Consider the following 22,760-nt stretch of genomic DNA (forward strand, 5'->3'; position numbering starts at 1 on the left):
ACAGACTTATGAAACTATCAATGCCACATGTAATTCATCGACCGCTTATTTAAGCACTGGAGAAGAAGGGGGACTGGAAAACCAGGGTTATTCATACAAATTCTGAATAAGCTTTTTGAAATAAGGTGAGTGAAAACTTTCCACCCCCAACTGTGCAAATGGCCCATCATAAATATACTGTACCGGGTCTAACGGTAAGGGGCTTGCTGCCAGAATCATAAGTTTTACTCCATCTCTGTTTCATTTCCAACTGTGGTTACTGGCCCACAGGTAAAAGCACTTTGCTCTCCTTCAACAGATACCATGGAAGTGGTATGCTCATCTTATTTTGTACGATTTTACACACACATTTTGGGCCTGATTCTGTAGGAAAAGGTCCATGTAAACGCCATATGTATCTGCTTTAAAATGAAAATGTTCCTTTGCTCGAGGACACGTTACGTCATATGAGGATTAAACCAGCGACCCTGTGATTACTCGATGGCCATTCTACCCCTGTTCTTTCGTTCAAGACCCATATGTCATTACCACAGGTAAGAGTAGCTGTGCAGATTGACGAGCAGATCCAGAGCTTAGCCCTTTGGCTCAAAAGTGCAGAAAAGCAAGTGCAATACCACTGCTACTGCTCCAATTCTCCTTTGGCATGAACACACCGAGGATCACAATTGTTATGTCTAGGTATCCCTAGATGTATCTGGAATTGTTCAATTCTCAATCTATTTTTTATCTAGGAGAAATCAAATATATTGTTGTTTAAACGGGAGAACTTTCTGAACTCAAATTTATGTTTTCCTTGTCCCAAGGGTCTGCATGATATTCAGTAATCAGATTGTTTACATATTGGCTCTGCGCAGACATCCGCATACCTCAGATTTGGGCAGCAACTATACATGCTCTGGAAAATGCATTCTTTAGTGACTAAATATAATCTAAACCCACAAGCATGTCAGTCATCGTATAAACTGACTATGGTGGGATTTCTGCCAGCAGGCTGCTTTTTGAAACGATTTAAACACATCATTAGATTTTATCTCAATCATAAGAAAGATTTTCTGTTTCCAGCCATGATTATCTGTCACTATCACTGGCTTTAGTGCCGATTCTGGAGAGCAGACATATTCAAAACATCAGTCACTCGAGCAATTCCATGTTGAAACATGCATGTGTGGAACAAGTAAGAGTACAGAGAGCAGTATAAACAGAGGTGCTAGGCGTCCGTGGTGTCTGCAGCTGTGTGCATGAGTGTGTGTGTGTGTGCGCGTCCATTTGGGAGCATAATTCAGCCTACAGCAGCAACGCTTGAGGGTGTTTAATACTACACACCCCCAGAGCAGTGTAAGTTACTGTGAATCAAATACACATGGGTCTTTTTTTAGTTTTACATATGACACAATTCCAAGAGTCTCGATTTAGTCCTGAATGTGAAATTAACTGAAGAAACAAATTAGGATGATTTTTGGAAACAACGTTCCACTGCCTTTGCATATCATTGGGAAATCTTCCAGAAAGTTAAATGCCTTGAAATATAACTAACATCTACAATTTTCATGTCCAGATCAATCTGTAAATGCTCCCATTAATAAAGTTAGGTCTAGCTTAGGTTTCAGTATTTAACATGAGTGCCACCCCATACCTCCACCAAGCCTTGATCTCTCTCCGGCTCTCCCCCACCCAGAGGAGGGGTGCTGCTGTTGAACGACCTACTTCTGGTCCTGGGTCTGCTCCAGAAGAGACCAACGTAATGTCTGGAGGGACTAGCCATGCTTTGTTCTCAAGATCGCTCAACATGCTCACACAAACACACAAACACACACACACACACTCACAGCTGTGCACACACACATGTGCACGTAATTACACATAAAGGCTCTCATACACAAAGACAAACACGTTTCATAACCGCAGACGAACACTGCGCAACACCTGGGCATGTGTGTATAAACTCTTCGATGTAATACTGACACGAACACACACACACACACACACACACACACAATTTCTGGAACATACTGACATTTGCATAGTTTATACTGACAGAAATATCATGGTCACCTCAGTATAAACGCACACAGGCAATAATACACTTACAAATCCAGACATAACAACTGTGAACACATGCACACACCCTAGGTAGCCCTTTCCCAGTATTATCACATGAGGCTATTCTGAGTCCTGCAGATATAATTGTTTGGAGATTGGTAACCATGCAACACACAGAGCGACATACTTCAGCTATCACTCTTGCTGCTCATGCACGCTCATATACACACGCACGTACATATGCATGCGTGGAGACTCCTAACATAAATGTGCAAGCATGCACGTGCATACATGAATGTACACAATCCAGACACTGATGACTCATTGTATCCATTCCCTAATCGACTCTACATGTCTAGAGGCAAAGAGAGAGTGAGAGAATGAGAGGGAGCTCAGAAGTGCAACAGCTGTTGGTGTGTAAACAGGCTCAGTCTAATAATCATTTCCTGCTCTCCCTCCTCTCTCTTCTTTAACTAAATCCTTTGAATACTGAAGTTGAAACAACTTTTCACCTTGACCCGGTAAACAACTGTTATGTTGCTCATTTTTATCTGACTCGCTACTTTTGTACCCAGCAGTACTCCTCTCCCTAACTTATCCCCTCAATTCCTCCACTCTCCTCCTTTAATCGCTCCATTCCAAGTGCATGAGTCACAGTCTGAACAGCACCGAGTTTGTGTCTGCCACAAAGAGCCCAGGAAGTGAATGAGGAAGGAGAGGAGAAGAGAAGAGAAGAGAAGAGAAGAGAAGAGAAGAGAAGAGAAGAGAAGAGAAGAGAAGAGAAGAGAAGAGAAGAGAAGAGAAGAGAAGAGAAGAGAAGAGAAGAGAAGAGAAGAGAAGAGAAGAGAAGAGAAATATTGAACAGAACAGAGGTTGTCTGAATGTCAGTGGAAAAAGAATGAAGGCAAAACTGGAAGTCCTAGATTAGCAGGGACTTTCCCCAACCCCCTAAGTCTTAATTTCACAGTTTGTTTATATGTGTTTCTATGTGATGGTGGGTGAAGGGATGTATGAGCATGCAGGGGAACACAAAACTCTTTTTTTTTTGGTCACCAGCACCAGCCTTGATGGTCCTTTTTCTTTTAATACGTGTTTGCAAGGTGATCGAACACTCAAAGGTGGTAGAGGTTTCACACTCAAGCTCACCTTTGTTTGAAACCAATAACAAAACCTTTTCTCCCTCTTCACTGGTTAGGCCCTCCCTCTGACTGACACACACTTCTGCATAACCAATCAGATCAGGGCAAGGGAGGGGATCTAAACACATATGATATAAACAACTGCATGTGTACCCAATGCTGCTGTGCAGCACATAAGAACATTTGCTTGACTCCCTTTGAAAGTCCTACTTTTCTACAAGAGCCCCATGTGACCGATGATGTTTAATCTACTCTAAAAAGCAGCAGCAGCAACATGCAGAGGATTCAACATTTTTTAAAAGGCCCTCGAGCTTTATGATGAGGTTTAATTTAATTTAGCACGGAGCATGTAAATCATCAAAATTGAAAATGGAGGGAAGCTGAGGTTTAAAACTGAAATAAAAAAATACTACAAGATGGAATCACAACAGACGATTAAAGAAAGAGACAAGGAAGCATGGGAGGAAGTGAGGGAGGTTGGAAAGACAGGGAAAAGAGGACGGAACAAGGGTGGAGGGAGGGTAAAGTGCTCCAGCTGTACCCTGAGCTTCAAGGGAGCCAAGAATTTCATCCCTGGAAAAGCTCTCTCTGTCCCTCTCTCTCTCTTTTGCTCACTCTGGTTTTCTGGAAAATTCTGTAAGCACTCCTCTCCACAGCTGCTGTTCCCAAACACATCCACTTTTCACACAGTCGAACATATGAAGACAGACACAGCATTCTCCAGAGTTTTGCCCATTCTTATCCTCACCCAAAACCCCTCCCAACACTCTATTGCCCAAATTGAGCCAACAAATTCAACCTTCCCGAGAGCCGGCAGACCAAACCAAGTCAGCAGCATAGGGGTGGCTGGGGTCATTGCATAGAGGAAGCGGCCTCGCCCGGAATGCATGGCAGCAGACACGACGAGACATGTAGCGTCTGATTCTCTCCCTCTTCTTTTTTCTTTCTCTCTCTTCCTCTGTTTACCTTTCCTCATTCTATCATTTTTATTTCCACTCTGTTTCTTTCTCCCTCCCTTCCTCTTTCTGCCTTTTCATGCCCTACTGTGTAAGGGCATTGAGTTCAGAAGTGAGCACTGGGCAGGGCATACAACAACAATCAACTCTCTCTAGTCCCTTTTTACACAGACGGTTCGAGTCGGGAATACTGCACCACTGTTACGCCTCACCGTCTGTATAAAAGTGCACAGAGGAGGCTTGAGGGAGACAGAATGTTCCGCCGCTGAGCCGGCAGCGGAGGTAGTCATGGGCCTGAATCAATGTCTGTGTAAAAGGGGCAGCCAGAGCACCGGATAGCTCACTCGAGATGCTGTGTTTACACATCTCATTCTGGTGACGAGGAACACCATAATGCTATATTCACATGCTGGAGCAGCATAATGCTGGCATTGTCTGACTCTGTGTATTCAAACAAAGCACCATGATGGTGGGGTCATTTTTACTATGGCATTGGAGAATAAAAAGAAAAGTGTCTTCTCAACACTCCAACGCAATGAAGTCAACCTCTTAACTTCTTTATGCCAAATGAAGCAAATCGGTCCTCCCTGTACTCGTACAAAGTACATCTGAGTGGAAAATACTGCAAAAAAAGAACAAGGCAGGTAAGCTACACACATTCACAAAGTGTCCCAGAGGGACCACATTCCATTATATACCACCTGGAGAGAGAGAGAGAGAGAGAGAGAGAGTTCCTATGGTGACCGGCATTCAAAGCCAATGGGACATAACAAAAAAATTAAGACACACCCTCACACTAAACACACCTCTCGAGTCAGATTTACAGTTTGCCTGGGGGCATAGATTTTTGTAGGCAAATGCTCTGCAAATATGTCTCCCTTTCCCCCATGGTAGCATCGAACCAACTGTTCATACACCGCATGCACACATAGAGACATGTGCATGCACCCACATGCACATTACTCACATACTATATAATGTGCTCTCTCTCCTTCATATGTCTCCTCATTGCATTCCTTTTTTCCCAGCCCAGTAAAAAAAAACATATTCCATGAATATTTTTAAACAAAGAGAGAAGGGGAGTGCTGAGTAAGTGCTTCTAATTACTAGACTAACTAGATTACCTGTGCACACCTGGTATTAAGATTCATCCTTTTGTGATCTGATCACACGTGAACAAATCCGCGTTTTCACGCGGATTTAAATTGCGTCTCCACAAGTGTCTCCTGTGATCAGATCTTCCTTCCCCACTATGTATGCAAATAAACACATGCAATACTTCAGTTTGCATCATTTTCAATGGGCCAATTCGCCTGCGAGAGAGAGAGAGAGAGGATGAGCTCTCTACCTCAGCGAAGGAGAGAGGAATCTCAATGATACAGACCGAGTCCATTCTTCTGCATGTTTCTAACAAAACTAAGATATTAAGGCTGAATACTTGTGATCAGATGGCTCAGGACAAATTTGAATACCAGATGTGCACAGAGACTTTAGCTAATCACTTGATAAAGCAGTACATGTTTCATGTACTGCTACATTTTTGAGGGACGGCTGGCTTGTTAGGGGCTGATTGGAGGACGCAGGCCAAATTAGATCATATTTTAAGATAGATCATATTTTAAAATAGTATAGTATCCAGAATAACATGAAGGTAAGCATAAAGATGTTTGGGCAGGCCACAGAGACACAAACACTGCAAATAATTAAACCATTGCATAAATATGCAGTAGACATTAAATCTGTTATGGGATTCATTATGCCTTGGGCTAAAAACAAGTGTCGTAACAATAACAACACTCTCATTAATTTGTCGAGTCACACACTGGCACACACAGAAACGGAAACGTTTCCACCCATTTGGGTCAAAGAATTCATTTCCCTTTAATTTAAAAAAAACGGGATAACATCCCATGGAACTACGACATAATAGTGCAAATACTTCAGCTGACAGGTTAAATGAAATACGGACATCTACCAAAGTGCACAGTAATTTTCAATCCTGCTCTATTTGATTGCCACACTGCCACATTTGGTTAGGGTTTTGGATTCCAAGGCAGATTTGAAAAAGTTTCTAAAACAGCCACCACTCATTACAAGCAGCAAAAGGATAGTTCAAAACAGTACTTTAAATTAAATACTTCTCAGAAAAGCGCATTTGTGTCTTCTACCCCAGTGTGTTTAGAGCCATCTGGCTCGGCGTAAACACAGGCCGCGAGACTTTCCACCATATTTTCTCTCAACCAGCTATTTCCATTTACATCATGAGCCTCGGAGTGTAGAAGTGCACACTCAGGCAGAAGACTGGGGGACACAGAGCCTCAGCATGGTTCTGTGGCGCAGTGAAGTCAGTGAGAGAAACATTAGTATCGTCCATCCAACTGAGGCGAGGAGAAAGTGAGACAAACGCAGTGAGACCAAAATAGAGAATGGACAGAGACTAATAGAGAGACAGGAAGAAAGAAATAGTCAAAGTGTGGGCGACACGGCAAAAATATAATGTGATATTTTTATGGCAGGATCACAATTTTATCACTTTTTCATATTGATTTGTAAGACTTTTTGCAACTTACTGAATACAACAATCAAACAAATCTCCCTATTCAAAAAAAATTACTCTGAAAGAAGCGAGAAGAAAAAACCCTTTCGGCCCAAGACGGCTTATTATTATGACCTCATTTCTAGTCAGTACATTCTGACATATTTTATAGCTGAATTATATATCTATTGCTGTCATGCATTCTGGATAATATTTTATTGACGGCCATTGCCACTAAATGCTGTTGTCTGATCATGTGTTGATCATGGAATTGCTTTGTTATCTCTGTGAATCCTTCTTTAACTACGTGCTGCATCTTCAGTTGAGGTGCACTGTGAAAACCCAGGGTGAGCCTCTGGACGACATCATGAACTCTGGATGCAAGAACGATTGGTTCTTCTGGAGAAACCGCAACTCCGAGGGCAAGCTCTAAAACTCAAAGCACATACCCCTCCCACTACTGCTTAAACCTAACAGACCTAGTCAACTGTTTTATTTTTTCCTCCTATAAACACAAGAACTAGAAGTTAAAATAATTGTCGACTCTTCCTCTCGTCAAAATTGTTTCTTCAGTCAATACAACAGATCTACAGAGAGACCTGGGTCAAACCAAAGGATACCAGGAAGCTCAAGCTCACTTCTCTGGATCAACTCATGCATGTAGGTGTCCACTGTAAAACTTTTTTTACAAGGCATACCAAGAATACTCAAAAATCTCCATCTTGGCGATGATTAAGGATCCTTCTGATCATGGGTGTTTTGTTTTTTTTTCCAGTTGATGCCTTGGCATTGGAGTGAAGGACACTTTCCAGATAAAGCTGCAGGTTTAAAGGATTTCCAGATGTTTGTCAACATAATGAAGGAGATGCTCCACCTTGACGCAGGGCTCAACATTGCAAGCATTTCTCTCATGTTTGGAACTAAAAATAGATTTGAGTGAAATCCAAATTGTGCTTAGGAACACATGTGTGAGTCGAAAAACTCAGCACAATCAGCCACTACTTTTTCATACAACAAAAATGAGCATCACAGTGCTGGACCAATGCTGTCCATCTGCCAGTGTATTCATCACATTCTGGTTGCCATGCTGTTTACGTCTGTCCTCTGCACAGCCATCTGCCTGATTGGCAGTGTTTTGGCCAACAAGAATGGCTGCCGCGTTATAGCCAGAGCTGAATGTAGCCATTCTAAACAACTCGTGTCTCCGCTAGAAGCAAAGCGACACATCAGACTGGGCTTGGCGCTCCGTGGAGAACCCACAAAAAGTCTTTTTGATGGAAAGTGTGTCAAGCTGCACACAGTAGATCAGTTTAGATAGAAGTCCCTACAGGAATGACACAGTGAATCTGAACATTTCCAAAATGCAAACGTGAAAAAGTCACAAACGTGGAAACTCACAAATTGCAAAAGCCGACAGAAAAGGAAAAATTGTGCGCTCAACATTCATGTGATGTATAAATCAAACGGAAAAGCTCAAATCAACAAAATATGAGCAAGTTCACAAAATAACTGCACAAAAACGCAACACACAGTTGTGCAGTAGTTGGTGCTGTAGAAGTAAGAAGAACTATGGTAATTTCGATATGTTCATACGTTTAAAGCATGTTCATGCATTGTTTGCATATAAATGATATTGGTTTGCTTGTTAACATCTCGTCATATATACTGTTGGTTTTTAAGGGTTTTGCACTTTTGTTTATGGTTGAGAAGCTATGTTTCATTACAAGGCATGTAGTGAATCACATGAGTCTATCCACGTCATTCGAACATACATTTCAACAAGCAGATGGAATGTTTCCTTCTCTTGTAGGGTTAAGTCCCGCGTTCAGATGATGGCAAACTGTGGGAAAACTGTGGCAGCTCCTCTGCAGCCCACCATCCCCAGCTGAACCTTCGTCCTGCTGCTGCTGAGAGGAGCAGTCAGCTCATATCCATCGCAGCACACAGCCTACCAGTAGCTCCCAGTGCAGCAGGAGAAGGAAGAACCATCAAGCATCTACTTTCAAAATCCTCGGGTTGGGCCTGGAGAGGCTTCACACAGACAAGCCTCATCAGAATTAGTCACTTCAGAGGGAGATTTTAGCCTGGTTAAGTGATGTTTTACGGGCAGAGTGATGCTGCTGAGAGACCCCTCAGAGCCCAGCTCCCCCACCACCACTCAGACTCAGATCCCTCCAGCCAGGGCCAGGGGCCAGATTTCTGTCAGTCAGGGGACAAAGAGGAAGGAAGCTGACGAAGAGCATGGAGAGTCTGGTCCCAGCAAACGGCCCCAGATAAGCTGGAGGACCAGTGAGAAGGTGAACTGGACACTTGTGGAGTAGATGACCCAGCTGACAAGCATCCATAGCGGCTCGGAGCAGATAAAGGTCGTATCACATAAAGGATCAATAATTCTTCTCTGTTGAATCTCTATAAAAAGGTTTTCCGGGGGAAATGTGAATATTTAAAACAAATGTTAATCCAAATATCTGACTTAAGATATTGGGTACTGATGTGACACAGACATTAATTACTTTGTATTCTCTTATCCAAAATGCTCCTTTAGAATCGAAAACGGCAACAAAAACTTAGCGTAGTGGAGATTTAAATTGTTAAAGCTGTATGAGATTTTAATAGTGGAGAATCCACCCATTTTCACTACAAGTCTATGACTTAATGACTTCACAAGACACTGCAGAGACTGAGACACTACAAGACCATGTAAATTCATTACTTTAGAACTTTGTTAACGAGTGACGACTCTTGTGCAGACGATTTTGTGGGGCACAACGTGTTCCTGATAAATTGTAACATACAAAATGCGCCATTTCTGTGGTCAACACAAAATTTAGCATTAAATTCTAAAATATTGAATTCACAGGGTCTCATGCACGTTCATGTCATGAAAATAATTTGTGGGATTTCGCTGAGGCCAATAAATAAACGATTGCATTAAAAGGTGACTATTTAACTCAAAAAATCATGTGCAGCTCTCATGCCATTAGATGAGACCAGACAACTATGGTATGGCCATTTAACATTCGACACTATCAGCGGTGGAACACCTTGATCTCAACCAAACAGAGAATGTGCACTACACCAGAAGTGTAGTTACTGCCACAAGAGCCTCCTGATGTCACATCCTCCCTGGCAGGGTACAGCTTCCTGCTCTTCACCCCCTGGCCTCACCATCCCTCATAAAGTTCAACAAAGAGCAAACAACACAGTTAACCAACACAGCCTTGTAAAACACACATGTCTGTGCGAACAACACACACAGACACACACACACACACACACACACACACACACACACACACACATTCCAGAGCAGGGTGCTCTAACACACCCTCTAGAGTCTTGTCCTTTGATGTGAGTGTGGGAAAGCTCTGGGGAATGGTCTTAGTGGGGGAGGGGGAGGGGGGGTCTAGGGGGGGTGGTAAAGGAGTGAGAAGAGTGTATACATGAGACCAATACGATGGGATGCTGAGAGATGGACCGGGACTAGGAGTTGGAGTCAGTTTAAGCCGGCTGCTGAGCACTGAGAGGTCAATCTGTTTTCACAGGGTACGGGGGTGCACACAACACAAGCAGCGACCACTATAGCGCAGGTAAAGCACATCATCAAAATAGCGCCAAAACACAAATTACCTCCCAGGTGTTCACTATTTACAAGCAAACATGAAGAATTTGATTATGCATGGAGCAGCTCCGGCAGCATTTCTCTGGCCCAAAGGTTATGGAATATTCAAGGTATAAAAAAAAATTCTAGCTATTGACACAGTCCAATTAAAAAAAAAAAAAAAAGGTTTAATTCAGCCAATAGCGTAAAGCAGTGGTATGGCTAATAAGCAGCCATTTACATAACTCCAACACACAATGGTCCGAGTTTGATTTCCGGTCGAGACTCATGAGGAGATGTGAGAAGGAACAAGACAACAAGGGAGAAGAGGGAGAAAGCAACAGTCAGCAGAGGAGACGAGAGGCTGGAGGTTCATATGAAAGAATCTATTTTGGCTGCTGTGTCGAAGTCTCCAGGCTGGCTCTGCCTTGGCAGTGGATCTGTGTCTGTGTGTGCACGCGTGTGCATGTTTGCATGCATGCACCGCAGTGCAGCAACTAAACAGAGGTTACTTTATATAAAAGCTGGTTCTTGGTTGTGCCCTGAGGTCTCTGTAATCTCACTCTCTGTCACACACACTTGCACGTAAGCACACCAAAGTGCAAACACACACGCAGGCACATAAGAACACAAGCATGCGCAAACATGGATCTCTGAGGTTTCAGTAATCACACTGAATCTCTTTCTTAAGAGCAACTCAGTTCGCCTTCCACACACACGGACACCCTCCACTGCTCATTAAACCCAGTGACCTCCTCTAGAGAGACAGAACGAGACAAGACTTTGTGTGTTTGTATGTGTGTGTGTGGCCCTCCACATTAATAATATGTACATTCAAGATATGACCCCAAGACCCCAGCCACATGCCAAATTAACTGTCATTGACTGTAGTAAAAACCTCCAAACACCACAAACACACAATGATTTCAAAGCTACATTATGTATTCATACGGTTTCTTTGCACAAATGAATTCATCAATTGTCAAATCACGGTTCTTCTTTCATCCACCTGTCCTTTGATCTTATTGCTCAATAGCTGGCTGATGTCTGTAGATTTGTCTGTCCCCTGAACATCTTTACATCCTTTTATAGACTGCATCTATCTGACGTTATCTCTGTTCATCAAGCCAGCCTGGGGTAATCCCTCTAATTTCAGGGGAAAATTAAATTATACGGCGGGCGGAGAAAAAGAGGTGGACTGTAATTAGTTTGAATATCGAATATGGGGTGGTGGTGGTGGGTTTTTCCAGGAGGATGGGTCAGTGTATGAGCTCAAAAAAAAAATTCAAAGGAAACCTTCACAGGCAAGCAAAGAAAGTTTGATATTGGAAATGAGAGACAAAGAGAGACTGAAAAAAGCACAAAGCTGCCCTTTCATAGTTTCTCAGTAACAGCTTACTTTGCTGACATCATCAGAGTGAGACAGGGGGAGTTAGGGGAATTCCCTTCTTTGAGAGTCTCTAAGTGGCTTACATTTCCATGTACTGACTGATATCAGATGTAGCCAGAGAGTGAGACCATGGCTGCCAGCTCTGTCCCAATCTGTCATTATGTGGACTTTTAACAAGACTTTTTAAATGTACAGATAACACACATAGATGCAAGCGTTTCCCGTCCACTTCCCTGTCCTCAACATTACTGCTGTCGTTTTAGCTGCACACCTAAAAGACTACAAAAATGTTTCACACCAATGTAAGTTAATTATTCTTAACACTATTTCTTATAAACTAAAAGAGGGGTTCTGTTCAATTAATCCTAATAAATATCTGTGAGTGAAAGTTATGAGTAAGACACAGTTAAGTGACCACAATGTTTTCTGTATTTTAAAATGGCGGCTGTATGACAGAATGGTAAAAAAAAAAAAATAGTAATGCATTCTTTTAGTGCTAGTTTGGTGCATCCACCTGTGGTTGGGAATTTCAGAAATCTGATTTGAGAGCCAAATATAAAGCTAGTAAAACAGTGCCATTGTCCTTAAAAGTTGATTTTTATTTTTATTTTTTTAGAGCTCCATCTTACTTTAAACAATCATTATGAAATTTGTCTCTACTATGAGTAATTCTACTGAATTTCACATCATCCCTTTTTTATATTTCATTATTCTGTGCTTCTTTTCATTACCTCTATGTTATTTGCACCGATTATACCAAGAAAATTACCGGGCAATAAATCTGACACAGATTCTGAATAAAACTGTTGAATTCCGTTCTTGAGAGTGCAAAACAAACTCGTTCACATCACTATGATAACATAATACACGGGACAACTCACCCTGGATGCATTGCAGGGAGCCATCCTCTGCCCGGATAGTAAATGTCTCCCCTGGGTTCACCTGCACCAGGATCACCTGTGGCAAAACAATCACACGTATCACATACAGTAGTTAGCCATCAGTTTTCAGTTCAAATGGTAAAAAGATAAAAGATGAGAAAAAAATAAAAAGTTTCCTGCAAAATGACATAATCTTTCACAATCACAGCACAGACATCCTGCTGGATAGCTAAGAGACATGCGGAGGTGACATAACACACAATAATCATCAGAGTAGGGTGGACACAGAGAGTTCACACATATAAATGAGGTGTAAAGCTGATAGTGACACCTTCCTGTTACTGTTTCACACACCCTGACTTGAAAAATGCCTCTCTGTTTTAACAACACTGACTGGCAGAAAACCACTAAAACCAGAACAACATGCACACACAAATATTGTACATATGGAGTGATGCATCCAGGAAGGTGAGCATATCCAGCCCAAACTGTTTTGATTTCAGAATGTTTCGGCTGAACGTGCCTGATGGGAGTATGAGTGCACCTTACCGTCATATTCTCCGCATACAGATTGTTGAGTGTGTACACGTGGCTGTAAACATGGAATAGGTGACCCTCCATTGCTCACACATACATGAATTCACGCACAAATGCATGCACGCTCAAGCACAGCCCTATCTAAGCTCCACAGGTGTGCCGTTGTAAAATCCTCATATCCTGTGTTCCTCCTGTAGTGTCTGCATGCTCTCCCATCTCCGCGCGAACCCACTCCTCTCCCTCAGACACACACACATTGACACACTTCCTGCTCTGTCTGCTGCAGCGGCTGCTGTTGCTATGGGAACCCCAGCATAGTACAGGGCGACCCAAGGACTGAGAAAACCCCCATATAAAACCATGTGGGTGGGTGCAGATTGAGTGTGTATATGTATGTGTAGTGTATTATGATATATAAGAGGAGCTCTGGGAGTTTAAAACACTTTAGAAAACACGACCACTACCCCAGCATGAGGATGACCGTTCCCTCGTGGATTTCTTTATTCAGAAAAATTCCCATATAAACCAATTAAAGATACTCCTGTAGATAAAAATGTAAATTAATTTTCATAAACCTAAAATAATACAATTAATCATAGATAAGAATGTCCTCATTCCTGAATAACCCAAAAATTCATATAAATGGACTCATTTTTACAGAGCGCCTTTCTACCTTAGCAGCACTCAAAGGGCTTTACAGTGTCATCTCATTCACCCATTCACACACTCATGGTGGAAACTGCCATGGAAGGCGCCACCCGACTCATCAGGAGCAACTATGGGTCCAGTATTCTTGCTTCAACATGGTCAACGGGGGAAGTGAGGATCGAACCAGCGACCCTTTGGCTGCTAGACAGCCACTCTACCTCCTAATGAGCAGGAGTCTGATGATCTTTACCTTATTTGGATGGGATACCAACATCGAGAAATGGATTTTTTTAATCTAGCAGAGGACAATGACATCAGTTTCCATCACATTTGCCATAACAGAAATAGACAAAAGTAATTTCTATTAATATCATAAGACTGCATTTACAAATTGTGAGAGGTCAAAAAGCTCATTTAATGGGGAATGTGAGACAAAGTGCTTATTGCCACTCTGGTATTTCACAACCAAAATGTCATTTGTAATAACCCAGATCACTGGAAATCAAGGCCTAAAATATAAGTTTTAACAGAATTCTGATCAATCCATTTATCTACACAGAAATGGAGGATGACCTGGAAATAATTTAATGTAAGTATTTATTTTAACATGTCCTTGTGTCTGCGTTGACAAAGCTGGTTCCCTACCTGGTCTGGTCCCTTACACGGAAGCCCCATTTTTAATTGGCACAGCAATGTATTGTGATGTATATCGTTAATATAATATAAAATTAGAGATCCTACTCACAACTACCACATATCTAAATGACAGGTTTTTTTTTTTTAATTTGTTTTCCATGATCTTTTCACAAATTCTCTAAGCCTGAAAAATCACGATTTCTCAAATTCCAGAACTTTTCCAGGTTTTCCATGGCCATATAAACCCTGTAAGGTCGTCTTTGTATGTGAATTAGCAAACCGCGTTTTCATTTTACAGAGAATACAGGAGGACAGCAGCAGATTTGGTTGTGAAATCAGGATTTTGACTTTAAAGGAGCACAGTGACACTAAAGGAACACAAACACAGATAATCACACATAAACAGGTGTAGGCAGGTAGAGAGACGGTCGGGAAGATGATAAGACAAACAGGCGGGCAAACACAGCAGTGTGTACTCAGACTCAACACAGACATGGGAAGAAATACACACATGCAAACACGCACACACACACACACACACACACACAAACCAATACACAAAAACACTGGCACACATGCACAGACAAATCTATATAATCATTGGTCTAGATCTCTGATTCCACACGAGGAAGTTGAAACTGCAGGGTTTTACGGCTAAAAGAGCTTCCTAAACTGCTGTGTGTTACAGCCAAAACCCTCCTACATAAACATCAGCATCCTTCATAGACCTAAAGCACACAAGGCCAGTATGTTAGAGAGCCCTTGCTGTACTGTAGCTTTTCCTTTTAAACTGAAAGTACTGAACCTGCGACTGAACACGTAAGCAGTATACGTCACCTTCCCGAACTTTTTGACGTCCAAAAGTGAATGGAATCAAAACATTTGTTACCAGGAAAACGATAGACATGCAAATAAGATGTTATGAAACAGAAAGATGATACCCAGCAGTAAATCTGCACCTCTTGGAAAATAATTCTCTGGAAGAAGTGTGGCAGGTATCTACATGTAGGGAGGTGATTCAAATGAAATGGCAAGACATAAAAAAGGGAAATAAAAGTTGCTTTTATGTGGTACAAATGAGCCTAACTTGTAGTCGGACAACTGGAGTTTCCCCTCCACACATCTAATGGGCAATGTGTCCCTGCAACATTCCCTCACAGTTTTCATCCCTGCAATACAATCACTTTCTTCATATCTGTTTTGCTACATTCCTGCAGCAGGCAGTATGCAGTTTCAGCCACACATGGTTTGTTCATATGTACCATGCCGTGTTTTTGGGCGAAAGGTGTGACACCACACCTAAAAAAAGGCTCTCACGTGTCACGAAATTTAGGTGACAACAGGATTAGCCAGGATTAGGTCAAATAACTGTGATACTTTTAACTAGGTTGATCTTTTCCATTTGTATACATGCACAATAAAGGTGTGTTTTATTTTGAAGTTTATCCAGTTGGCTCCGCACTGTCCAGTGAAATCAGTCATACACGGGCAGTTCCATTTCTTAGGAGATTGAGACTGTTCTGAGATCCATGAATGGACCCAGTCACATTTTCATGCTTCATGAGAAAAATTAGTCACTGAATAATGCATGTATGTGCTTGTATGTGCGCTTGTTCCTGTTACTTGACAAATGTTTTACTGAAACAACATGGCAGCTGTTCATTAACCATAAGCAGTGTGACAAATGCCAACAAACAGTTTGATGTGTTTCTTCGTGTGTGTGTGTGTGTGTGTGTGTGTGTGTGTGTGTGTGTGTGTGTGTGTGTGCGTGCGCTTTTGTGGGTGAGTGTATTTGTAACATGGGAAAGCTGAATCATGATGCATTTAGGGGTGGATGTGAATTCTGCAAAGAACTTAAGGCAAAAGACAGATGCGTGCGTATGTGCATGCATTCTTGCATATGTGCCCGTATGCATGTGTGCATGCTTGAGCGTGTGTATTTACCTGCTGTGCTGCGTCACCGTTAACCATGTGAGGCATTAGCGGGACCTCCCCGTTCAGGAGGGGGGGCGGAGCCAAGTCCAGTGGAATCTGGTCTGTCATCATCATTGTGACGTACATTCATGGAGAAATTGACTGAACTGCCCTACCTGGGAAAGTACAGAGAGGAAGAGGGAATGTAAGTTTTACACGCATATCTTGTTTCAGAGGTAATTTTTTGACAAATGAAAATAAAATGAAATGAATTCCCCTTTCCTGGTGGTAAAATGTGACAGAATTCCAAAAAATAAAAACACCAAGAGGAGGACATAAAATTGGTATGTGCTGTTCATATTTACACTCAGCTACTGACAGCTTTTGTTGGAAAGCAACTTGCATATTACGAGCCAGACATACATTTCTAATCACAGAGATACACCTAAATGAATGAGTGAGTGAGGAAGACTGAGGACGACTTATGGGGCCTTTAACAAAAGCTGCACACATGCATGAGAAGAAACCATAGAGAGATAATTGCTCCAGCAAAGCATAAAAAAAGTTTTGTTCGGAGCGCCCAAAGAGGCGTAGAACATGTCGTTATTCTATTAACGATAGACCGGCATCATACCTACAAAAGAAGAATTTAACCATCTGATCCTTGTATAAAGATAATGGCGTTGTCACGGCAACATCATCACCGCCTTTGTGTCATTAAGGCCTATTATCAGTTAGTAATGTTGCGGGGTAATTATCTTTTAACAAAATGATTACTTCTAAAGTAAGTCTTTTACCTATTCATAAATTTCATTCCAATTATTCTTCAAAGCAGCCAATTATATAATTACCATCTAAACACAAGAGTAGCACCTGAATCCTTGTCATTAAGTCACCACATTTGGCTCTTGAGTCAATGCAGTACTTTCTTATATAAGTCCTTTTGGAAAAAAAAAAAAAAAAAAAGAAGCTAGATTATAGGTGATGGTGATTAAATCTTCATGTTTTTTGGTTTGGTTTGTTTTTTTTCTCTGGACATTACAATGCTGCCTCTGGCGCTACAGAATTCACACATCACCATATTCAACAGGTACAAACACATTAAAAATCCAGTCTACTCAATTTTGTACCATTTCAATGAACAACTTCTAGGTCCAGTACAAGCAAGCCAAAATTAGTTTATACAATGCACAGCATTCCCAGAGGCTGGTCGAGCTGGCTACTCCCTGTTAGTCCCCTATTAACTTGACTCTAGATAAATAACTTTATCGTGCAGTTTTTCTAGACTTCCCAAATGTTTTCAGACCAAATGGATCAAATTCTGAAGATGACAGCAGCCATTTCACAGGGGTTGTGCGATGCTCAAATGAATCTATCCACCCTTTCACGGCCCAAACGGCATACAGTCATACGACGTAACTTTCCGCACTACGAACGTAAGAAGATTCACACAGAATACCAGGATGCATTGAGAAACAATCAAAGGCGAACAGTGTGTGTGGAAACGTGTCCAGGATGACTCTGAAATCAAATGCTGTCCCCGGTGTTTGCGGAAATGTGGACTCATTTGCGTGCAAATGACTTCCTTTTATTACGATTACATCACCATTACAAGTGCGTCAGGAGTGAGCACACGATCACAGCTGTCAACTTGTGATCGGATCAGATGAGTTTGCAAATGTAACACGGAGCAGAAAAACAATGCAAACTCACTTCAAATAAGGCTTTTTTTTTTTTTTAGGTGTTCTAAATTTGAGTACACCAGCAGTGATATCCATAATCACAGTCATAAGTGGGACACAACAGGAATTACATAATAAAAAAAAGCACTGAATAATATGATGGCTCTTTGAATGCATCAGTGCAATAATAAAACACCAGTAACTTGGCCGGTAGTTACTGCTGATACAAATGCTTTGGTATGTTGTTGTTTTATATTCCCATTTTTGTCAGATATCCATGAAATAAATAAACTGAATTGCCTTTCAGCTCTTCATCACCCAATCTTTGAATATAAACAAATTCATTCAAATCACAAACAAATTTATTAAACAACCTTCAATAGCCCTCTTTCACATTAACAAACACTCAACAAAGCACACAGAGCACAAAACTCTGCTCGAGGAATATACTGTGAATTTCCACAAAATCCATCCCAGCGCTTTTGAGTTGTGTGCTCACACACAAACAGTCAACATACACCAATGCCATCAAGGAATGCCTTTTTATTTAACAAAAACTCTGACACATGGGTGCATCCCTGCCGCTGACTCGTACTTGAAACGGTCACAATACATAAACTCTGCACGCATGTGAGCGCTGGACGACACAGAGTAGACACCAGGATTCCATCTCTCGTCCCAGTGAAGACCAAGCGATCGCACCAGCACCCCATTGAACCTCGCCAGATTGTATCATGTGGTTTTCGTAGATGTCAGACTGATGGATGTGTTCGGTTGTGATTTCTGATGTTACTTGTTGTTTTCAACAGAAACGGACTTATATTGAGCAATTTGCCTAATAAAATACAGAGCAAAAGTAGTATCTGGTCGCTACTTTTCAGCTCACGTCACTGTTGCTTTCTATCCTGAATGGTGCTGCATTGTGCTGTTGTTTTATTCTCTTTAACACGAACACTGTCACGTCTTATCTTGTTGTCACGGCATTAAGGACAGTAACTTGGTAGTGACCGCACAACGGTTAGCCGCAGCCATCTTGCTCCTCGGGCACCTGCAGCTTTCCTGTGTTTCCTCAGCGGCTCAGGCCGACGCCATGTTTCTCCAGCTGACAAGCGTCTCTCAGTTGTTACTAAACACATGATTTTCCTGAAGTGAAAAACTAAAACAAAAGGTTTAAAAGACAAGTCATGAATAGTCACAATTCCTCTTTTGAAATAAAAAAAAAAAAAAAAAGAATATTCGATATTCGACACACATTCGGATCCCAACATACTCTGCTAGAGCTACCTGGCACTGACTAACACATTATGCACACATTTAAATACAAACACACTGATTGCCAGTAGTAGAATATTGAATGACGTAGCAATTTCAGCTCAATACAGGTGAAGGAAACCAGTACGAGAGAGAGCGCTATTGGCTAATTTCTGTAAGCTACGATTAACATGTGCACATAAGCTATGCATCAAGCAATTTCCTGACTAAATAAATGCAGTCTTAGCTGGTGGCCAGTACCTGTTGCAACACAAACACACACACACCTGTACCAACTTGCCTGTGTGTTTTACCATATTTACTATATCACTCCTTTTTATTACACATTCTGTTCTTCCACTCTCTCTAAAACTTTTTCTCCATCTGAGCCCCGTTCCCAGCTCAGCCTGGCCATCCTGCCTTGAAAACACACACACACACACACACACACACACACACACACACACACACACACACACACACACACAGCTTCCAGGACACATCACAGACAGATGGTAACACCACTCGCAGCTCTGCCAGGAAAAAGAGAAGAGCGAGACAGAGGAGAAAGGAGGGAGGAAGAAGGAGAGAATAAGTACATGAAGGATTGGCTTCGATGATGAATAGAGGGCAAATGAGGACAGACCGAGACATCTCTTCAAATGACCCTGTATTCTTAAAATAACCCTTCATTTCCTGACAAAACTTATATTTATATGACTTTTTTCACTCATGAATACACACAAGCCTGAGTTAGAGGAAGGAATTTCAGATCTGATTTCAGGATGATGTTTATGGAATTCTTCTCTGCATACAGGAAGTGAGCAATCTGAACAAGGAAATCCACATCTCCAAATAAAACATAAAAGCAATCAAACCCCTTTAAAGGGGAATACTTTTACAGTTTTAAAACATGCCTATTCAATATATTGCTTAAAGATATATGGTGTGTGACTGAAGCCAAGAAAGAGTTAGCTTAGCTAGGTAGCCTCGCGCTATCCAAACAAAGAGGTACATTACATAATATGAATTTTTAAATCCATACAAAACCGAAAGACTCAAAACAAAAAGTTGTGGTTTTAGGGAAGTTATGTGCTTGACTATTTTTTTGGCTTCTGTCAGAGCCAGCTGCCTGTTTCCGACCACTGTGCTTTCTGCTACGCTAAGCTAACCTCCTACTGCCTGACTTCATACATGACGCACTGTTAGTATCAAAGCACATTTCCAAAAAGATTTAAATATTCCTTTAAAAGCAGACCATCAGGGTTGATAAACAAAACTGTGTACTGTTCAGCTTACTGATCTCTTGTTATATAATTTCTTGGCAATGCCATCCTCTAAATTTCACTACAATTTGGAGCCACTGATGTGTGAAATTACACAGAGCAGAGACAACCTTCAGGAAAAAAATATCGCTAATTTGCCTGGTTACATCAGTTTTTGCTGATTTCATGACTATTTCCTGGGAAGAAACCGTCTTGAAGGAAGTTAAATTTAGGAAAAACTTAGATGCCTTGTTTGTTCTGCAGCAGGAGTGTTACACACAGTTACATGGTCTGATTAATAAATCTGGAAATGAAATGTATCAATGGAGGAATAATAACCTTTGTTTTCCAGCGAAATCATTACCAGATGGATGCTGCTGGTGAAAGCTTCAGACATCACAATGCGCGCACGCACGCACACGCGCGCGCACACACTCACAAAAACACAGACACACACACAGAGTGGTTTCCGTTCCCCGTTGGAATGTGGGAGGAATAAGGTGTCGATTCCCAGCAGGGATAAAATGTTAAATTGAAAAATTCCATGTTGGATCCAGAAAACAATCACCCACTTGTCCCAGTGTATGAATGTGTGTGTGTGTGTGTGTGTGTGTGTGTGTGTGTGTGTGTGTGTGTGTGTGTTTAGACAGAAAGCCCTGTGTAAGCATGGAAAATGCCTATATCATAAAGATGCATAGAGTAACACACACCAAGATGTATAACACACACACACACACAAACACACACACACACACACACACGTTATTCAGGGGCAACTTTGACCTCATTAATCATACAGTCATTCATCATTCACACACACACACACACCCAGTGACTCCTGTTTGTCCATCCTGATGAAGCATAATGGATCTTCACAACCGCATAACAGACTGTCTGACTTACTTCCAGTCAACTACTTCACACCTCTCTCTCCCTTTCATCATTCGCAGAGCCATAGAAATACAAACACACGCGCATTTGTGCAACGTCCAAACCGGCACAATTCCTTCAGACTGGCATTCACTACTCTGATTGGACTTGGATACTGCTTGGATGAATGAATTATTCATTTGCAAAAAAAGAAAAAAAAAAAAAAAAAAAAGGAGAAGTCTGGTATGAAGATGACGTGATCACATATCCGCTTCCTCCAACCACAGTTGCTTTGCTGTTGATGTAAAGAAAATAAAACACACTGACGACATGGAGTTTCAGTGACAGAACCCACAAGTAATATAAGGCTAGCATTAGCTAATTGGCCATTTATTTTCCTTACTTTGGCGGCGCTTTTTTTTTTAACTTCCTGCTGGGGAGCTTCAAAGTCAGTCATGTCCTGTTATTCATCACGCAGTGCGATGTTGAATCAATACGTCAGCGTGCCTCCTTACGCTGCGAGCTTCAGAGGCCTTATCAGTAAGGAAAATTCAGAAAAGTTTAAAAGTTGAGCTCAAATAAATACATGTAGTTTTGTTTAAAGTTAGTATTTCCTGGAATGGTTTTTTTTCTCTCATGATATTCCATTAACATCAGCAAATCAGCCTTGACGCCCTCTGTTGTAATATTCCAGTAAGATGATATTATTCTACCTCCTCTTGACCTTCCACAAACCAAGATAATCGTAAGAATCAAAACAGGCTATTGTTTGTTGACTTTTCATCAACCTTCAACTCATTTTAACCCCAAATCATCTCGGTGATTAATGTTTCAATAACATAGACACTTGAATTCTAAGAATTCAGAAATCTACAAATAATTTAGCTGCTCGTCATTCTTTTTGAGGAGGTAATCTCTCAACATTGATTTTATATTCATAAGTTTGAAAATTTGAGCATGAAGCAGGCTGAAAGGTCAGAAACCAGAACCTGATGAATGTGTGTGTCTCACTCAGGAAAGACAGAGGGGGTTGTTTTTGTAAATGTTACAAACTGCAGTGTGTGTGTATGTGTGTGTGGAGCCTTTTAGTCTGACGAGCGTGGACTAAAAACCACAATGCATGAACCAAATACTTCAACTGCTCAATGCTTTGTGTTTGCCATTGTCCACTGTTGGTTTATATGAATATTCTATTGAGGAAATGTGAATGTGTTGTTCTCAAACCCACACAGAAACACTAACATGCGGGGGGGGGGGGGGGGGGCATTATGTCAGCACATCACTTCTTAATTAAAACAAACACTGATGCATCACCAAAAAGAAACCACTGTTTCCTTCCTTCACACAACCATCTCTCGTGTTTCTCCAGGAACATGGAAACAATGCGGTAACTTGAAGCCGATTCTGATTTTGC

The 22,760-nt window shown here is 41.4% G+C and overlaps 1 protein-coding gene across 2 annotated transcripts in view; it reads right to left on the reverse strand.

Annotated features, from left to right (window-relative positions):
- fndc3ba (fibronectin type III domain containing 3Ba) overlaps window positions 1-22,760 on the reverse strand; it is a 98,458-nt gene that overhangs the window by 55,810 nt on the left and 19,888 nt on the right. For both annotated transcript variants that reach the window (XM_086183036.1, XM_086183037.1), the window contains exons 2-3: window positions 16,309-16,454; window positions 12,544-12,619 (exon numbers count right to left, since the gene is read on the reverse strand). In XM_086183036.1, coding sequence (XP_086039162.1) covers window positions 12,544-12,619; window positions 16,309-16,425 — 193 coding nt within the window. In that variant the 5' untranslated portion in view covers window positions 16,426-16,454. The remainder of the gene's footprint in view (window positions 1-12,543; window positions 12,620-16,308; window positions 16,455-22,760) is intronic.

The sequence above is a fragment of the Aulostomus chinensis genome, chromosome 17, assembly GCF_037954235.1.
Source record: "Aulostomus chinensis isolate RoL2024-O1b breed Wild chromosome 17, RoL_Achi_v1.0, whole genome shotgun sequence".
Lineage (NCBI taxonomy): Eukaryota > Metazoa > Chordata > Actinopteri > Syngnathiformes > Aulostomidae > Aulostomus > Aulostomus chinensis.